Source organism: Tinamus guttatus, unplaced genomic scaffold (genome assembly GCF_059628265.1).
Source record: "Tinamus guttatus ecotype Peru unplaced genomic scaffold, ASM5962826v1 Tinamus_guttatus_pri_ptg000035l, whole genome shotgun sequence".
NCBI classification, from domain to species: domain Eukaryota; kingdom Metazoa; phylum Chordata; class Aves; order Tinamiformes; family Tinamidae; genus Tinamus; species Tinamus guttatus.
Window position 1 is genome coordinate 3,814,746 of NW_028288569.1, and position 21,468 is coordinate 3,836,213.

At 42.2% G+C, this 21,468-nt stretch overlaps 1 protein-coding gene across 1 annotated transcript; it reads right to left on the minus strand.

Moving 5' to 3' along the window:
- Positions 1-13,684: 13,684 nt before the first annotated feature.
- CUNH3orf52 (chromosome unknown C3orf52 homolog) lies at positions 13,685-21,087 on the minus strand. The gene is made up of 6 exons (XM_088533476.1): positions 20,841-21,087; positions 17,932-18,055; positions 17,243-17,376; positions 16,343-16,413; positions 14,240-14,439; positions 13,685-13,702 (listed from the first exon to the last, which is right to left on the minus strand). Coding segments are annotated over exons 1-6 (714 nt in total). The 5' UTR covers positions 21,024-21,087; the 3' UTR covers positions 13,685-13,700.
- Positions 21,088-21,468: the final 381 nt, after the last annotated feature.

Below are 21,468 nucleotides of genomic sequence, written 5' to 3' on the forward strand. Positions count from 1 at the left end.
GCTCCTATTGAGAGCAGCCCAGGTTTCTCTCAAGATCCTAAAGGGAATCCCAGTGGCAAGGCATAGGGCCCTTCGTGGATGCCGTGAGCGCCGTGCTGCTCACTTCGGCTGCGCAGGAAACAGTATCATTCATCCATTCCTCCCCCCTTCCTGTTCCCACCCCCACTCGTCAAGTGATTGCCTGCGGTGGAGATTTTTGTTGTTGATGCACAATATCTGGGTGCTGCATGCGTGTGCAGCGCAAAAGATAAGGAGCCTGTTCGGCCACTGAGTTTCATTCAGTAACCCATAGAAAGCAACTCAAACGGCAGGGAAAGCACACCAAACCTAGATATCCAAAGGTGCAGAGATCCAGTGGAAGGATGGGAAACTTCCTACCACGAATAAGGTAGGTTCCATATCATTTTACATTTAATTATTAAAGAACAGGGCTACAGAAAAGGTTTTATTTAAAACAGGAACAAATGATACCTGTAACAAAGTCAACCTTAAGGGATGACAGAAGGAACCACAAGCATTCTGTTGATTAGAGAAATTGAATTTGCTTAGCCAGTTAAGAATAATAATATAATTCTTAGTATGTCAAGATGATTTTTATAGAGGTTATTTCATCCATAGATTTTCAGCACTGAAAGTCTGTGAAGCAGGTAAGGGTGTTATGGGCGAGGAATACAAGGAGTAGAGAACAAAGGGTGTCAAGGCAGGAAAACTGTCTAAAAGTTCGCCTTGCTATCGCCTACCTGTTACACCATGCCTCATCAGGGGAGCGTTTTATACACACTGTAGAGAAATAGATTGTGTTTATAACATATATATAAGTAAGTAGTGCATAGAGTACATAAAAGATATCCTATATTTGTATACAAGCACATATTCAATTGTTTGCTAAGGAGGTGTGAAGACAGGAGGCTTCAGAGCAAGCACCACGTAAGGGAGGCAGGTTGCCTTCGGGGACACCTGTGATGGATCTGCTCGGTGCACGGACCCCTCACATTGCAGGGGGCTCTGCTACAGCCACCAAGCTGCCATTGCTGCCCTCCCTTGAGGTGAAGGGTTTCCAAAACTAATCACCGCTGTTCAGCACAGCCAGGACACTTCATTAATGTCACCCATAGTGGTGGTGGGGTGGGTTCTAATCTAATTTCTAAGTAGATTAGAAATTGTCCTTTTATCCTGATTTAAAAAAGCCACTGGAATATTTCAATGTTTATCCCACCCAAATGGGCTGCAAAGGACATGCAGGAAAGGTTGTGTTCATGAGCAACATACTATAGTGGCACAGCAGGGTGGTGTCTTCACTTGACATGGCTAGTCATAACCAAAGACATCCATAAAAACCAAAGACACTGCAGCCATCGGATGTTTCTCTCACCTAGATATTCAACACTTCTTGCCATTACTTTCTCTGGATGTTCATTTTGCAACATCACTTCTGCAAAACACTCTCCAAGCTCTTGGTCTGTGCCTATGTACTTCCAAGGGCTCTTTAGTGACACTCCTTCAAGTAAACACCTTAAAAAAAAATGGTGTGTGGACAGATGGCTTCTTTAGTGCCTTGTGAAGCCTCTCAGAGGAAAATCCCTTCTACTTCCTGGTGAATTCTCAGTATGTCATAGTAAAAATCATGCAACCTCCAGTCAGCCTGACACGTACTATCCTCTCCATGTTCACAAGCCCTTCTGATGACAAACAACTGCCAGCAAGAGGTAACATGGGGAAACCATTAGCCAGCTACTTTCTGTCTTGCTCAAGACAGTGTCCACAAGTATGTCTCTCTCTCTAGCTGGTGTTAATGCTAGTTCCCAAAGAGTTTTATGTAGCCTGTCACTTCTCAATCATCACCTTCTAATTGTTGATAAATCTATATCTTTACAAAAAAAAATACAGAACTTGGAGCAGCTCAGAAAGTTGGAGAAATTACATTTTGTTTGTTTGTTTGTTTGAGGATAATATGCATTCACATGCACTGACTCAGCATTCTGGTAAATCTCCAGAACGCAGCTGAAATTTTCCCCAGCAAAGGCTGCTGTGCGTTCCTCACACCAGCCTTACTCATCATCAGACACGATAAGAGACTCTAGGAAGCAGAAAGACTCATCTGCTCCAAAGCCCACTACAGGCTCCCAATCAGGCTACAGGAGGAACTCAAGCTTCCATAAGAAGAGTTAGTTAGAGTTTATACACATTTCACATCTCCTACGTTCTTGAAGGTGCTTGGTAGGCTGCACCTCTTGCAATCAGTAGCAATGGCACTAACACTGAAGAGGAAGCTTTCCCTAAGCACTTCTGTTGGCTCTGTGGGAGGCTAGACAACTACTTGGAAAAAAATCTTCCTCTGAGCGTTTTCTTCCAGGAGGCACAACTTATACTTTAATAATAATTCATAAGGGAACAGGCTCACATAGTCCAGATGTCAGTGTCCCTCTTGAGTAACTTCACCAGCACTGTCAGGAAAAAAAAAAAAACACCAAAGTAAAAGGCCACTTGTGGCTGAGGAAGCCCCTGAAAGGCCTGTGCAAATCAGCAGCCAGGTGGAGAAAATCACCTCAAATTCCCCGCTATGGTGACTGATGCACAAAGTTCAGCATCCTGCTCAGCAGGTGCTGGTAAGCCAGCACTGCCACAAGTCAGGCCAAGCCATGGCTGGTGCTGTCCCTCACTTCCTAGAGGAGAGGTGCAAGCTTAATGGTAGGGGCAATACTAGTTACTGGATGAAGTATGGAAATGAGGGGACACTGGCTCACCAAGGGGCTAAGAGGCTCACTAAGAGGCTAAGCAGCCATGTTCCAAAGAAAGACGGGGCTCTTTGTGGTTGGCTGGGTTTTTTGGTTATTATTATTTTATTATTTATGGCTTTTTTCAGGGTTTGGCTGCTTTAGGTCAGAGCTGGTGGTGTACAGTGCCAAGCAGGAGCACAGTTATTCCACAGTTAGTTAGCTAGGAGCAGTGACCTCTTGTGGAAGGAAAGCAAATGAGATGGGCAGAAGGGCTGCAGCCGCTCGCTGCCCAAGGCCCTTCTTCCCAACAGCTAGCGATGCATCGTCCTACGAGCATGGGTCAGACAGCATGCAGGGCTAGGACTGACCCGTTACAAGCTTGGCCCGTTGGATGGGTGCCTGGGGCAGCAGGACAGAGGAGCATCACCAGGTGCCTCCTGCGGGGAATGCCTCCCTCAGGAGAGGAAGGGCAGGTCTAGTGAATCAGGCACAAGGCAACCTGCATCTCAGGTGTTCATGGGAGACTCAAGGCAAACTGCAGCTCTCGTTAGCAAACGGCTTGAGACCACAGCCTCTGAAAGAAAATTTAGTAACTCCCCCCAGCTAAAAGATTTCAGACCCACCTGGTTATCCAGTGACCCCACCAGCTCCTCTGCATTTAATTTCTTGACCCTCCTTCCATCCACCCGTATATCCCCAACCCTACCACCTCATCCCTTCAGGTTGGGAAGCTGACTTTTCGGTTATGCATCTATATTTGGCTCAACCACTTCCTGTGTTTTAAAGCCTCTGGAGCCCATAGAGATGTGCGTGCAGCTTCTCTACTAAGAGCAATGAGAAACCATTAAAAACAAAAGAAACAAATTCCGCTCTTGTTTTTTTCTTTTAATAACTTTAAACTGTTAAAAATAAATGATTTTTAAAAATCACATTTCTATTCTTTTGAGGTTGCCGGCTAGAACTATTTTCCAGCGCTTTCACCGATTAAAAAATATTTGTGATTGCTTCTCTATATAAAAAAAAAACACAAAAATATTAAAAACAAATGAAATGTTTTTTATCTTATTAATTTTAATCTACCTTAATCTAAACAATTAGGAAAATGCATTTGCCCTCTTTTGAGGTTGCTGACTAGAACTCTTTCCCAGGACTTTCATTGACAAAGCCATATTCTACTTGTTTACTGAAAAAAAAAGTTATCTGCAGCTACAGGCAAGCCATGCTTATGCTCCCCGTCCAAAACACACGTCTCAAAGGAGCCAGCACATCTGTAGTATGAATGCTGCTGATGAGACATGTTTAAACTATCAGATCAGACCACACAATGTATTTTCCCATAGGATTCCACATTACTGAATACACAAGAAGGATCTATCTAAAGGCTGTGCAGCAGTTTATTGTTATAATTTACTGCAGAAACATGTGATATTTATCTTCTGACAACGCAGGAGAAGAGTTATCTTAAGCCTAAAGACCTCTATCGCTTTTCCTTCTGAGAGAAGGACAGAAAAACCAAAGTGAACTGACCGTAGGCAACAAAAGGAGGAATAAATAGATGGTGATGAAAAAAAAAAAAATCAAACTTACGGCATCTGGCAGTTATGATATACTCCTAATGCAAATTACAAATACAATAAATAGTTTATTTTAATAGTGTTTTATAGGACATCTAGGATCTGATTGTGTGAATTGTTTGCATTAACATCTCCAGCTAATCTAAAAGTAGTCAAAATATTGAATAACATCCAAAGAAACTCATGCAGGCCATCTGGAGTGTGGTAAGATTAGCTTTATCTTTGCTTCCAGCCCTAACAAGAGAGAACTACATCCTCCTGCTGAATGGGAGGGTGGGAAGTTAGGGTCAGTGATGTTTGTGGAACTTTCTGCTACTCTGATGAGAACATTAGGGGCATGTCCATAAAGAATTTTGTTTTGGGCCAACTGGTGAATTTTAGTAGTATACTGAATTCAAAATTACCTAAGAGCGTGTGTTTATTGAGGAGATGATAGATAATAAACAGCAGCAAATAATGGTGTCATTACCTGTTTACCTTGGGCCCTGGAAAACAGAAATATACAAGTAGAGACGGTCTCATAATGCAAATGCACAAGCAAGCTGAGTGCTCAAGAGCATTTCCTAGCTTAATATGATCCGGCAGTTTTACATTCCCTTGCTATATTTTTAGCACATACGTAATTTGACGCTTAAACACCAATACCACATTGTAAAATGTGGTAGTTTTTGCGGCTGTTCATGAACTCCTCCAAAAGCATTTTACAAACACAGGGTTGTAAACTGTAAGTGACAGTGCATGCTTGCACCTTGCTGTTATTACCAGCAAGGCCAATAATAGAATAATCCAGACATAACTTAAGGGACCTTTCATACACCAAATAATTTCAGTGCTTAACCTTGAAAGCAAAGGAATCTTAACCCTGGAATCTTGAAACAAAGATTATTTTTGCTACCAGAGGTTAGATCTCTCTAGAACTGGTCTATCAGCTGCTGCTTTGCAATCATCTTATACCCATATTTTTGTTATGCAGACTCATTCGCAGGAGTTTCGAGGCCTGCAGGTAAGAACCATGGTAGCTGAGATGATGGCTCAGGATCTTCTCGGTGGGGTGATGGGGAGACCTTTGCGCCCTTTCTTGAAAACCCCAAGGTGGGTTTTGCCTTGCCTAAGCCACCACTGGGGTTGCCTCTTGCTGTTTTTGCCTTGCGCTTCGGACCCCGCAAATAGGCCTCTCTGCATGCCCTGCAACACCTTGCCCTCAACAGAGCACCTCTTGGGCAAAAATCTAATCAAAACCAGGACATCCCCACCAGGGGTTTCGTTTTTGACACACTGGCTATTTCTTAGGAAGAAAAAAAAGAAACAAAAGATCAGAGTTTGTTTAAAAAATCCCAGTCAAGTGCTAAGCCCCTTTTTGTAAAGCCCGGGGGACTTCCTCCCATCTTTCCCTCAACACCCAGGTGGGCTCCACCACAGTGCACCCCAGCCACAAGCCAGGTCACCAGCGCGAGCACTGCCCGGCACCGTGGCTGACGGCCCCGCGTGCCGTAGGGATGTGGTGGCACCATGTAGTCCTCTAGAGAGGGCAGGGGAGAGAGAGGGCACCTGGACCACCCGCAGTGCAACCTTCGCTCAGCAGGGCTGGACTATCGTCTCTCTTCCCACCATCTGTCACATCCCCTAGACCTGCCCTTGCTGCCTTCCCCCCACTGCTTGTATTCCTACCTTCGTCACATATTTTTCCGGTCTGCAGCTGTTTCAGCCATTCCAATGGTTGGCCTGCTCTGTGCATCTCCTCCCTCTGCACGGCCCCAGGTTCCAGTGTCCCAATGCCCCCTCTAGCCTCTCCCCTACAGACACAACTGATGCCGCCTTCCACCTTCCTGGCAAAGAGGGCAAAGCGAGCAACACTGCGTGCAGCAACTTGTCCTTGAGGAGGAAGTGCTGGCTACGCACACTGCTGCAGGCAGCTGGCTCTGGGTGGAGAGTGTGGGGTTATCAGTGCCAGACCTAACCCGCCTGCCCTTACTTTCATATTCTAGGTGGGAAAAGTGCATTCGCATCCGGAGAAAAAGATACTCCCACAAGGAAAGTAAGTAAGGTGGCTCTTTACGGGGCCAGGAGGCAGCGTGGGAGGGCGGCAGCATGCAGGAAGCCCCTTGGCCTGCACCCAGCACCAGCCTGTGGCAAGCGCGTGTGCTGGGACGACTGCAGGGACGTTTCCGAGGGCGGCACGCGGCAGCACTGGAGAGGCAGTCCTGCTTGCACCACACCTGCCGTGGTCGCGGCGGCCACCGCGCTCTTCCGTCTGTCCCCACGCAGCGTGCAGCAGCGGCAGCCCCAGCCTCAGCAGGGAGCATTGCAGCCGGGTGCATGGGCTTAGCAGCCCTGAGCTGCTGCAGGAAGGCTCTGTAACCCCCAGGTGCAAAAAGCTGGGAGCCAAGCAGCAGAGCCTGCGTGAGGCAGGCGGGAATGAGACAGAATGAGTAAAAACAAGCGGGAATGGCATTCCAGTGAGCATCACCCAGCAAAGCGCAGGGATGTTTTAGGAATTTTCAATACCCACAGAGTCCATGTCACTGATATTCCCGCACGCTGCCCTGGCGTGCACTTTGGCCCGAGCAAAATCCCAGGTGCTTTGGGAGCCACGAAAGCGGAGGCGGGAACAAGACAGGACCCACATGGCTGGGGAGGGCCCAGTGACTCATGCCAGGTCTCATGCCACCAGATTCCCTGGGTAGAGTCTTGAGGGAAACAAAGACAAGTCTCGCACTCAGGAAAGAACGGATTTCACAAATGCAGGTGCTTTTCAATTTCGGTAACAACTCACTGAATGTTTTACATTTGAAAATATATCTAGCTACTTACTGTCATACACTTTGTTATTTCATGACCGAAAGATTAAAAATAAACAAGAAATCCAGCGACTGTACCTTCTAGTAAAATATTTTCTGAATATTAAATATTCAAATAAAGAACCACATGAATCCATGTGAATCACAGGATCCTGGTTTCAATCCAGACAGGCACCTTTTCAGACAGTAAGTAAAGAAATTCATGTACAGATGGTATAATACTTTGTACCACTTTCACGAGTTGCAATTCTTGCTTTGGGAAGAGCAGTTTCTTCTTAATCCTGTCCATTGGTAATTTCATGGCAGTGGAAAGGCAGCACAGTAATAGTTGAAAACACTGGAAGTTGTCTAGGTGGCAACTTTAATGCAATGTTGAGAAACAGGTGACTCTTACCTGCATTTAGGATGTAAAGCAACTACACTTCAAATCCTGTTATCTTAAGCAGAAGCTCAGCTCTCAAATTTTATAGGAGCAACCAGAAGTTCAATCAACCTCATAACAAGAATTAGACAGACAGCTAAAAAGGAAGCTGTTCGAAAGGGCAATGTAGATGACCCTCTCATATTTAGATGTTTACTGGATAGACAGAAGAAAAAAAAAACAGTACAAGCCTACTTGCTTGCACAAACATCTAACACATGCCCAGACACATAACACCCATTGCAAAGCATTTCTGTGCCCCAGCACTCAGTCAGGAAATGGGCAGAATTAAGGCTGCATTGACAATAAAGTTGAAACACAGTGGTGGTGAGTGGGGGGGAGAGGGAAGCAAGAGAGAACATCCATTTTAAGAGATACATAGCTTAATAAAAATAATAAGAAAGTAAGTATCTACATGTAGATTTTATAAGAACTGATGAGCAGTACTATTTTACTTCAGTGCATACTAATCTACAGAAAAAAGTATCTTTAAAATCTGTGAAATTTATTCAGCCCTCAGATATCATCCTTTTCCACAATTAATTTTACACTAGTTAATGATTTTCCAGAACCTGTGCTGAGTCTGTAGCTAAGTCTGAGTAAATCCCATGCCACACAAAGTCCTCTTTGCTCTTGGTGGCACTTACCACTCCCCCATCTCTTTCTTCAATCTCTCAGCTAGCATTTTTGCTTGTATTCTGTACTTGTATTAAAAAATGGCAACCATACATATTTACTTTCTCTTTTTCCAGCACAGACGTACAGATATTCAGCAGGAACTGTCAAGGTAATGGTTAAAAATTTGTGGCATCCTGGGGGATTGGGTCCAAGACTTATTCATGAGTCAGAAAAACATATTCATCATGTTCCCTCAGGAGAAACAGCAGCCAGTTACTTGGGAAACAGCAAAATGTCTCAGTCTGTATCAATTAATTATTTACATAAACTGGAACAAATGAGATGCAGCCCTTCTCCAGAGCAGCCACTCACTCACTAGGCAGGCTGCAACACATGCTCATAACTTCAGAGGCTGAAAAATACTGCCTGGTCTGAATAGAAGAGCTCAGGGATTTGCACCTCATGAACACGTCCTGATGCATGTTCCCTGCTACAGAGCCGTAGCTTTTACGGCTGCAGGGCTATTTCTCTTTCCTCCCCATCATTCCTTTCTAACCTCAGCTTTCTCCCAGCTAGGGTAACCTTTCTTGAACATAATTTCATCAAAACTGGCATGTTTCCGCAGAAAGTTTCAGTTTCAACATGACATCTTTTTAAAACTAAAACCATTCAAGTGGGCTATTACCAAAGAGCTTTAGCAATAAAAGCAGTCTTCAGTTTAAAGACAGAGAGTTTTACTATTGGAGAAACTTGCAAAGCTTTTTGAAGCCTTTCCCTGTAAAAAACAAGAGACCTCTTAACGAATGGCTAAATCCATGCTGGAACAGAAAAAGGTTTCTCTTTCCAAAGTCTTGTTGCCTCTGGACAGAGGAAAAAACCTCAGAGCATGCACAGTCATGGCATAGTCTTCATTTCTTGAGTGGATCAAATGCTTATATTTCACTTTCTAGTTAAAATCAAAGGGAGCAAGAGCAGAAATGGTGGAACTAGAACCTGGCCAGGACTAGAATCCCTGGCCAGAGGGGTTAAATGCCCCCCTTATCCATTAGGGGTTGCTGAACCTGGCAACCTAGGAGAGGTGAGGCCCCCACACAAACACACATATTCATCCAGCCACATAGCTCCACACATACAGCAACAGCACCAACAGCTCTCATCCTGATCCTCTCTCTGGCTCATGAGCATAAAGGTCCATTAGTAGATATATATATATATGTGTGTGTATATATATGGTAATGAATCCTCCCATACCATAAGGTGGACTTAAGCCCTTGGTCTGTCCAGCAGCTGGCTGTGGTTCCTTGTGCTCCCCTGTGGCCTTCCTCACAGACACGCACACGCACTCATGCACACACACACACTCAGTTACATGATGCTCAGACCTCAGTCTCACATGCCGAGGCAGTGACACTCTAGATCTGCAAGGTGCCCCACAGAGCTGCTCTCATGGCTTACAGGCTCTCTCAGACCTGACCCACAGGGCCCACAACTCTCCTGTGCTGGGCCCAGGAGGAGCCAAGGCAGGGGATTATTTGGGTTCCTCAGGCTTCTGTTGTTTCTCCGTGCTCCTTTTTGCATGTGGAGATGAGCCTGTTATCTCTCAAACGAACGCTTACCAAGACCAGTCTCAGAACCAGAGGGAGAGCCTCCGTCCCCCAACTGTACGCAGCATGCAGCCACTGCTGGATGAAATTACTGTAGCTTTGCAAACAGTTCTAGTACTATGGTGCACCAGCTAATACTGCAGTATGAGTACACAGACTATACAGACTACCACATATGCTCACATTGTAAGCTTCAGCAGCAAGAGGATATAAAAATGTTAAAGTTGACCTGTCTCTCTCCCTCCCTCTTTCTCTCTATCAGGAACATCTTGGGGGAAAAGATTATATGAATACCAACGACCTATGGTATTCTACCATCGCCCACGATGTAAAATGTGAAACCTCTGTAGCTAATACCAATGATCAGACAGAATATGCAATGGTCAACATACACCGGAAAAAGCAAACCACCACCACCTCTGAAGACAACAATGAATATGATTATGTCCTGGTAAACTAAAAACTGACACTTCCTGCGGCAAGGGACCCTTTTGTTTGAATATTTAAGCCAGTAGCAGGCAGCCTTTCCTACCACCCTACCTGCTATGTCAGGTCTTCAAGCAAACTGGAGAGCATCTCTCTCATCTTACAAAGGTGCCAAGGTTACCAAGACAAATGTGCCAGCCAGTTTCAATGAGACAAATTTGTACATGAAAGACATGGACAGAGCACCAGGCTCCACTTGACAACTAAAGCAAGAAGAATCAGTCTAAATGCCAATGCCTTATTTTAAGGCTTAACAAAATTGTCATTGGAAATCTCAATAATGCAATGATAATATGCTTGGCTTTATATATATTGTTTTGCAATTTAAAAACTCACATACCCTCTACAGACGGGCACTTTATCTCTTTCAAAGTTCCTCTGGCCTGCTTGTGTGATTACAATGATACAGTACGGTTAATAGAATTAGGTTCTTTCTCATATTATCTTTTTTTTTCTTCCAATGTGATATTACTTTTCTCAGAGTGAGATCTTAAAGTTGGGACTAAATCAAAAAGACATTAAATTTTATGCAAAACAAAAATCCACCTGCTTAAAACCACTGTCACTTGCAAAACTAGCAAACTTGTGAAGACCTAGTGCTACAGTAGCTGCACTCCTGCCTTAGTAGAGGAGACCAAGATGCCTACATTGCCACACAACACTTCCAGTTCACCACCCTCCTGCAATCTCGGATTTGTTTTTTTGCCACACCAGAACATACCTTCCCACAGCCTCTGAAAAGCAGCATTTTTGGATGTATATTTACATATTCATATATTAACTGTTCAGTAAGGTTGGTAAACTGATTCAGAACACAGCTGCCTGTATTCTTGCTAAAGCATGTTTTTTGCTCCCCACCTCCACTTTTTTTCTATTAAAAGGACTTGAAAAATAACGTTACGGAGAGTTCAAATTTGCAATAGGAGATGGAGCAACACATGACTGTCTGCCATGGGATTTTAAAGGGGTGGTTGCACAGAAGACAAGCTGAACTATCATCAGAACTAACTTTTGTTTTAATGGTCATTCCATCGCCTCAGTCATCTATGTATAACTCGGCCTCCCTACGTTAAAGTGAACATTAAACATTAACAAAACATCTAATTTAACCCTATTATGTCTCTATTTGGATGGTCTAATACATCTGACAATGTAGGGGAAACAACAAACCAGTTTGCACACACACACTCCCCTCCGCGCCGCCCCCTTTTTTTTTTCTTTTTCTCATCTTTTCCTTCAAAGCATAACTGAAACTAAAAGTGTAATTGGAGGCAGAGGGTCAAGTTGGACACTTTGTGTTGACTATCACAACATCTTGCTACAGGTCATTCCTCTTCTTTCCAGTAAACTCTGGGGTAAAGGTGCCGGGTCAGAGGAGGATGGCTGTAAGGAAGCGAATGCTTGGCAGCTTATCTTTTATTCCTCAAGGCTCTTGCTGCAAGCTAAGGCATCGCCATAGAAATAAAAGAATGATCATGGTATTATTTTTCAGTTCTTTGATACTGAACCAAGATTAAGACATGTTGAAGTACAGATTCAGGTACCTTAGGCCAAAAGAACTGTAGGATCAAACATCATCTCAAAGGTAAACTGTCATTTGCTGAAGGCATTTCTATAGTCTACTGCTTTGGTGAGCGATCATCCACATGGGTAAATATTATCCTTGCCAGGGAAGAATCATAAAAAATATCTCCTTTGATTTTTTGCTATATAGGATGCAGTAGGCACAGCATTTGCAGCTGTATTTTTCAAAAATGTACAGAAATGATATCCTTAAATGCTTAATGATACTAGTTCATGAAATGAGAATTGCACCATGAAAAGAGATAATTTTTTTTCAGAGTCACCATTGCATCTCACAAATCAAAGTGTAATCAGAATCAGCCACAAATAGAGGAGCCATGTGATCCACTAATTTGGTGTAGACTGTTCCCCAAGCTCAATTACAGCTCAAGGTACAGCAAATACAGTTTTGAATGTATTGCTGTACTGGAGCTACTGAAGGAATGAAAATGATGGCATAAGAGTAAAAAAAATAATTTAATGCATAGTATAATTATCAGATTATTTCTTAAATATAGTAATAATATAAAAATACAGAAATACAATTTTCCATAAACTACTTTTCTAGGTAATACAAAAAGTTTCTTAAAATAAATGTCTCTATCCAATAGTATTAGCATTTATACTAGCTATACATGTTTACAATTACAAATTCAAACAATGCATTCACAACAAGAAGTTATATTTCACTAGCATGGTAGTGAATTCATCACATTTCTAGTAAAGCTAATGCTTCTTTGTAGATGTTGATGTGCCAGTAACCGTCATGCCACACTGGCCTACATGATAGGCCTCAGCACCTTTCTCTTAGCATCGGTCCATCTTGTGTAATCTTTTGTCAACTAGAACTAGTATTTGCTGCCTTATTAAGGCAAAAATCTTGCATCTGTTCATTTTTATCCCTGCTCTTGGGGCAAGAGGTATACTTAAGAGTCTAGACTATTTTTTCTGTGATTTTTTAAATGCAGGTCATACAGCCTTTTCACAAGCCAGCTGTTGAAGTATGCAGCTTATTTGACCTTGTAAAGATTTCTCAGACATTCAGATGCATTAGGGAGCAATATGCCTCTTATCCATGGCATTGCTATATTCGCTTAAAATAAATTTACTAGTGCTGTGCCAGATGCCCTTTACTTGGCTATAGAAAAAGCACCATTGAGTTTTCCATTCATCAGAAATATTCTCGTATACAAGTGCAACAGGACTTTGCCAAGAGCAGAAATCGACTTATCTACACGGCACTATGTAACACATTGATCATAGACCCTTGGAACATTTCTATTTCACATTATGAAAGAGGAAAAATTTGGCAGTTATTCCTTCTTTTGGAAGACTATAGGGCGAACAAGAGAATGATGAAATTCCCAGTTGACTGAAGCTAGCGCAAAGGGTTTGCATATAACTAAGGAAAATAAAAGGGGCATTTAAGTTTCCACATTGCTCTGAGAGGACAAAATAAAGGGAAAACATCATTGACATGAGGATAGCTGGAAGCAAGTATGAAGAATAAAGCAGTGCAGATAATTGTGGATAAGGAAAGAACTGAAGGGAAATACACGCAGGAATGCTCTTAAAGCAAGTGCAAGGAATGCAGAACTGATTCATAATGCAGGTCAAAGAAGAGGTTTCAAAGTCAGTGGAACATGTACCAAGCACGGCAAATGATTTTCACTAAAGCAGGACAGAAGAGGTCTGACTGCTATACCAGAACAATGGAGGAGGTAGCAATGTTCTAGTCATACAACACTGTTATAAACATACTGCATTTTCAGCTTACCATACCGCATCATACAGAATTTACAGAGCATCAACATCATTGGAAGTGTTTCTATGTAATGAATAGCTCCTAGCCCTTTACATTACTAAGAGACCTGGGAAGGCATTCTCAAACATTCAAGGGAGAAGTCTTTCCATCGTTCCTCTGAAAGTTAAAAAGAGTACATTATTAGCATTGAAATGAAACTTCAGTTTGACACTTCAGCATATTTTTTTCCTGTCCCCTTTTACATTATTTTCTTTTCCTGTGAACCCTGTCAATAAATGAGGAACAAAATGTTGAGCATTGTAACTTGAGACCTATTTTTCTCTTCCTCCTTGCTAAGTACTGAGAAAGTAAAAATGAGTTAAGCATAAATATTGTTTGTACACTCTGTACTGTGATGTGATGGCTGAGGATTATCATGATGGCACAACTACTAAGTTGAGAAGTGGGGGGAAGGGAAGGTCTGTAAAGTTTGGCTGGACTCAGTAGCTGAACAGTTCTCATCATGAATCCTTCTGTCATCTTCAGATGAGAAAGAATCCTAGGGTACAATCTAAACATGGCAATTTAAGAATTTCCTGAATATTTTACAAAATATTTTACAATTTTCTTAATGTCTTTCTGGAAAAATTTCCCTCTTTCCAACTAAATACTTCTCCCTGAAGAAAAGTCATCCCTTTAATGCACAGCACTTACATGTTAATGTAAGAGAAGTTGGGTCAAGCTTTAGCTTCGTACATTCAGTTGGCCCATGATGAAGCACATCTTCTTCATCATAAATATTTTGACGTAAAATATTCCTTATAAACTCTGGATTCATTATGTTTTCCATAAATCCCTCTGTTGATGGTGGTACAGAGAACTCCAGCTGATAAAATACAGTAGCACTTTCATTACTGAAAGAGAAACAAATTCCAGTGTGAACATGTGCAAGTAACCATTTTAATACTTTTCTTTTGATATAGATGTTGGCACTGAGTTTTTTTAAACCTATTCTAAGGAAAAGTATTAGAAAAGAGAAAAGACTTCAAGCTTCTTGTTTCTTCTTTCACTTCCTTCTGAGAGCAGCTGTCGATATGAATGAAAGCTGGGCACACACCTGATGCCAATCTATCTGAAACACATTTTCAAATGCACAAAGGACAACTCACCATGTGCTCTGACTGGCCAGGATTTTCCACATTTGTACTTAATTAGAGGATAACAATAACATCAGAGGTGATACAAGACTGTGTTCATAACTAGCTGAGAACCTGCCAGAAGTTTTGCTCTCCTGATACCAATCGCTGGCGCAACCCAACCAGGGTTTCTAACCCATTTTCCGGAGTGGCTTATGTAAGTCACTCGGCTGGAGTCCATTTCATCATTTTGTTGCTTCTTATCCATCAAAAACACTAAGTACAATCAGACTATTGCACTTTACCTAACAGAATCTTCCAAAAAGAATCAGAAACACTGACATTTCAACAGAAACATCAAAAAGAAGTTGAAATGGCAAAGAGAGAAAGAAAGGGTGTAGAGGGACAAAGAGCGAGAAAGAGAGAAAGGGAGAGAGAGAGAGATAGAGAAGGCAGGGAGAGAGAGAAATTATGCAATACCTACACAGAACTTCAGGTTTGTACTCAACGTCCTAATCATAATTTTTAGCTGAAACACTAAGTTACAACGCAGTCATTTGATGGGGCAGGTATATCCTGGTCTGGCGGTCCTTCAGAGCACCTTTACCGAAGTACCCTCAGGACAGCCCCTTGCCCCAGCCCATGGGGCGTCTCTCTACCCTTGCTCTCTCAACTGCTCAGACTTCTCAAATTCTCTACTTGCCGCAAAGTTTTCCAGTCCTTCTTATTCCCTTTTTTCACACTGCTTTCTCATAAATCCTTGGAGAAGCTGTCTGCCCCACTCCTCTGCAATCACTCTGTGGCAAGAGCATGCTAGAGCTGATCTTTCCAGCCCCACTTTTCTCTCTTCAGCTCATTCTCCCCTTTCATTGAAGGACTGTGATATCTCCATAGCCTAATGCACTAGTTTCCTAAACTCCTAAACATCCTAAACTCCTTAGCCTTTCTCTAGCACCATTTTCTGCTGAGAGTAGGATCTTCCCTCAGCTCTAGGGTGAAGTTTTTCCTGCCTCTGTAAGGTGGATGGAGGGCTTTTCGCCTTCTTTCTGTCACCACTCCTCTCCTGTCCCCATCAGCCGAGCTTCTCCTGCGCGTGCAGGCACCTCTCAGCTGGGCAAGTCTAACTTCTGCCTTCTTCTCTGCCTCTAAATCCCACTCTCCCAGTCTCTCCAGCATACTGCTGCTTTGAGATTTGCTCCTGTTTCGCAAAATAAAGTGGGCAAAAAAATCCAAACCAGCAATGCAATATTGTGGTTTTGTCTTCCACGTCTTGTGGGTCCCTGTTGCCTTTAAGCTCTTTTGGAAACAAAATGAACTATTCTGCATCCCCGTGCCCCAGAGATCCTTTTGTATTTAGTTAAGATGGTTTAAGCTATGTTGCTTTCAAGTGGTTCCAGTGGACCATTTTTCTTTTAATAAATTTCCTTTAATTATACTGGTAAGGGTGGGGACTAAATACAGCAGATTCACAGCCCAAAAAAACACGTTATTGTAATTATTTGTTACTGACAGCACTCTTTACACTAGAGAATCCTTCTACCAGTTTTCATAATCCTTATTAACCATTTCCCAAACATCCTATTTTTTTCAGATTTAAATGTTATGTCTTATATAGGCACACGTGTGTGCCTTATCAAAAATTTATAAATATCAAATGATTTTCATGGCAGAAATCACTTACCTGAATTTCACCACTTGAGCTGACCTAAAGTAACGTCCCAAAGCAGGAGACGAACTATAGACTTCTGTTAACTTGGAGAGAAAAAAGAAGAAAAGAAAATATATATTTCTTCCATTTGCTATCTCTTTTCCACATCAAAGAAAGGACAGTGAATCATTCTTTTAAGGTGTTGCCCAGGGTATAAACACAGGTGTTGAATGTCAAATGCCAACAAACATCTGTCCTGGAAAAGGTACGCACACAGGCCTTTTGAGCCTGACAAATGAGTTAACCTCTGTACCTGAGTGATTACTATATTACCTGAACACAATAGAGTCATTCAGGCTGAGCTAAAAGTACGTGATCAAGTTGCCAAATCCAATTTATTTATTTATGCGTACGAGAAAGCCCTTCTACTGTTACTCTATAGAAGGAAGGGTCTCCTTTCACAGTAAGTCTAAACCAGCACTGCCACGCCTGCTGAGCTTACGGAGACTGTTCAGAGCCATGGTGACTCAAAGGAAATGACAGCACTAAATGAGCTCGTCATCACACACTTGTGGGAAAACACCAGAGGTCAGGCTAGATGACCTCCACCGGTTCCTTCTAAACAAAATACTCCTCTGTGAAGAGTGAATTCCCAAACATTATTAAAACTTAGGCAAAACTTTAGACTTTTTAAATCTCTGCAGCTATTCATATGTTTAAAAGGAGGCATTCCCCTTCCTCCCGCCGCTGAATCAGGACTTTAAATGATATTGGAAAAAACAAAGCTCAGAATCTAAGCTTACTTTAGTAAGTCATATGAACTTTCAAATGACTTAGTTGCTGTACAGAATAACAGCAATTTCTTAAAGAGAAAAATAATCAATCCCTCTCACAAGCAAAGTTAGCCTAGCCAAGAACCATGTCAATACATACCCTCTTAGTGATGTCTTCAGAGAAAGTGTGTGGAAGACCACACTTCAACTTGAGTTTTCCAGAAAAACTATGATAGTTTCCACTGTGTAGTATTGCATCAGGATCCCAATAGTCATCCTCATCTGTATAAACAGCTAATATCCAAAACGAGACAGAAAGAGAGGAAAAATTGTAGTTAATAGAAATAGGAAAAATACCTTCTTGATGTTCTCTAGAGTGGCTTTCTCACGAATTTCCTAAGTAGTAATAGTCTAGAAGTCACAGAGAAAATGCCAGTCACCTAAAGAAAAGCAACAGCACACGGAGGCCCATGATCCATGAAACTGGCAGCTGTCTGCTGAAACAACAGCATTCACATGTGGAGCTGCATGTCTACCCAAACAGTTCCACAGGTGTACACAGCTGTGAGCGGGTGCTTCAGGTGGCCATCACAACCACAGCAAGAGTGAGCCATTACACCAATAGGGATTAACAGACAAACCAAAAAAATTGAGTAACGTAGCATCTAAGCTGCTGTAATCCTCGGGATCTCCTTATAATGGTCACTGAAAATCCACCATGCATCCACCACTCAATACACAACCCGCCTTCTGCACTCAGCATCCAAGTCTGCAGCAGTCAGCTTGCAGGGTAAGGGATGCTATCATTCTGATATGCATTGGAAGATGAACCGAGAGTAAGATACTTACTAGAATACAGAACTAGGCTGATGAGAATTACCAGGAGGAACACTATAAAGATTGTGGCTATGAGCATCCATAGTTTACACTTCCAGAAAATTACATTGCTGCACAATTTCCAGTGATCTCTGATCTAGTTAAAAAAAGGAAAGTGAAAACTGATTAATGAAATAAGGCAGGGAGAAAGTATTTAAATATGGCTCTACTCTCACTTTTAGAAAACAACAAAAATCTTAAAAACCAACCAAACAAATCAACCAAAATAAACAGAGGAATGGTCTCATTGTTGAGCAATATTCTATGTGAAAGGATTCTACCCTTAAGTACTGCTGTGGGTGGGCATACAGACCTGTAGAATACAGTGGACATTGACAGGGAGTCTATTACTTGAAAGAGGCCCTCTTAATTCCCTACTTACGCAGAATTTCCGACTCTTGAATCGGCCATAGAGCTAAGGTGCTACAAAGGTACTTTTGGAGTTTTCAAAATTATTTGAAGCAGATTTCTCTTTATTATTATTATTATACACAAGCTGTTCTTTCAAAGCTTGCCATCTTTCCCAACAAAAAGTGTGTGTGGAGGAGTTTCCAGATTATCAGCCTCAGTGATATTGATAGTATCAGCGACATTGATAATATCACCCAATGCAAGTGGAGTGCTATTCCTTAAATGTTATTGCATTAAGGAACATTCTGTCTTTTTCTTCAAAAGGCTGAAAATTTGAAGATGACTGTGAGTTTTTACCAGAAATTTCATCACAAATCTCACATCTGTTAGGAGATTTCTCAGGAGAAATCGTGCATGCAGGCATGTTCATATAATGGAGTAAGCACAATTCCTGCCTTTCATTTATTTTTTTATAGGATTTGAGGCTGAGTCTTTTTTTAGTTACCCCAGCACAATCAATTTTAGAAATACTCTTAAGTGGCATAGCAAAACAAACAAGAAGTTCCAAATATTTTTTTCCACAGATAGAAGACTGCATGAAGGGCAGAAATTGTTACAAAAGACATAGACCATGCTGCCTCGATTACGCTCCACCTACTGTAAATCCTGACTTAACCTCCCTATTAACACTATGACCTTTCTGAAGTCATTATCAGGCATGGAAAAGCACGTGGTGTGGGTTGTCAGGGCCACACACATGCAGAATAGCAGGAAACAGCTTGCTAGCTGCGGGCCTTAATTCGGATTACCTTCCTTTAGTATTTGAACGTTCTAATAATGTAATATTTTTGTGAATAACTTTTTTTTCTGATTTAATTGAGGTTCACCACAGGTTTTTGGGTGGGTGACAGATGCACAGAAAGAGAAGAGACACCTAAATATCCCAGAATCATCATTTCTTAAGAAGAGTGGGCAAAAAAAACCCTCCAAGCGCTCTCTACAGATATACCTCTGCATGTACAACTCCACTTTGGCAAAGAATGATGAACAACTGGCTGAATATGGTTTATCTTACAGCATGCCTTTGCTGATTTATTTGATATTCTTTTTTAATGTATTGGAATAATGAACACTCAATTTAGTATTTAACACTAGCATATCATTTTGTATCTGACAAGAACACTAGCTATTGCCCAAACTACAACTATGAAATCAGCTATCGTAACAACCGCCTGTGCCAGCTTGTATCAAGCCCAAATTTCTACTGAGAATCCCAGCCACATACTCAGACCCTCACGAAAACTCAATTTTTAATCAAGCAAAGTGAGCTGGTTTCAAGGAAACATTCAGCTCTTCAAACTTCCCTCTCCTAGCTGGCCAACACCCTCTGGACATTGCTCACTTCATGGCAAGGCTGCTGGGAACGAGCAGAGAGGAAAACCTCTCCACGCTGCACAAGGCGGTCATTCTTATTAATTTTCTACCAGAGCACAAAGCAGACCATAACAATTTTCCAGCAATCACTATGGGATATGAAGCCAAACACCAGAATCAGCAGTAGATACGGAGCCCTAGTGAAGACTTACAGTTCCAGGAAGAGGAAGGCTCTGAACCGAAAGTTTCTCAAGAGAGCCAAGCTCAGATAGCTGACCCCTGTGTCTGCTCTACTCCCTCTCCCGTTTCTCTTGGCGTTCCTCCAGCACTCGTGTGGCTTTCAGCAAGTGGGTCCAGCCCACCGCACTGAAGGAGAAGTAACCTTACCCTGGCCACTCCCACACAGTATAGCCCGGGCTGCGGTTTTGCTTTTCGTGGGAAATGAATCGGCTTGTGAGGAGGTCTAGTCTGGCGGACTCTGCTACAGCTTTTCCTTCTGCCTTTAAGTAAGTGGTTAAAAAAAAAAAAAAAAAGACTGTAGCACAGTCACCTGTTAGCTAAACACCATTCTTCTGCCGACTTTACTCTGTTCCCTAGCTTCAAGCTAACCTAAATGCTAGATGCCATATTAATTTAGGTTTATGTGTGGTCTGTTCATACAAATGCATAATTGTCAGCACCCACAAATTACCCAGCAACGAGAAAGAGACACTAACATGGCTTTTAAAGGCTGCTGCAGGGCATCCTATTCTTTGGGTGCTGTTTTCCGATTCATTTGTTCTCAGACAAAACCTATTTAAATACAGGTTTTAACATTTCTCCTTTTTGGTTTTGAGCCCACTCCCACTAACATATAGCAAAAGAAAGCAAAACTCAAGAGTGCTAAATATAACTTCATTTATTGAGTTAAAGGTCACAAACAGCCAACAACAAAAAATAACAATTCTCAAAATCCTATTCTAACCTTTTTTTTTCACTAAAAAGAAGAAAATAAATACATCTAACATTTCCAACATTTACTTTCAGGTGAGCAACATATCCCCTTCTTTCAAACAACTAGCAGTCCCACAACATGTTCCTATGAAGAGTCACTTCATTTGCTGTATAATATTTCCCAACGGCTCCATAAGCATCAAGTGAGTAACCGAAATTCCTACCTTTTCTGTTGCAGCCGTTTGTGAATTTAGAGGCTCGCTGTGGTCAGTCTCTCTTTCCTCCCCATTAAGCTCTTCTCTTTGTAATTCAATATCCTCCTGCTCCCGCTCAGGGCTCTGCGTTCTCATAGCTTCTGCTCCTGTGCGAGGAACTTTGCTTCTGAAGTAAGCAAGGAGATAGCTCATTTCCTTCTGGTTTCTCGGCGCAGTTATGCCCGTAGCAGTTCTGGTATGAGGCTGGAGACGATAACAGCGAGGCTTGGGATAGTTTTCGCAGGAGTGATCTTGAAACACTCATCAGAAAGGGGAATTCCTTAGAAGGACAAATACGTATTTGTCCAGCACTAGCTGCAGAGAAAAGGGAGGGGGAGGAAGTATCGATTTGCCCAGTCTCCAGGACTGCAGCTCTCATGCTATGCAATACTAGGTTTTCCAGTTTGTCTGCCTTGCCTTACCAGCCCTCAAGCATGAGCAGATGAATAAACCTCTGGCAACGTTGTTATTTGCTGAGGCGGTTTAGAAAGGAACCGTATTGCTTTCCCTGCTGTTTTCAGCTGGGTCAGTGAAACACTGTTGCTGTTTATCTGGACAGATGTGCCAGAGACATGGTTCTGAACGGCATAAACTGAGT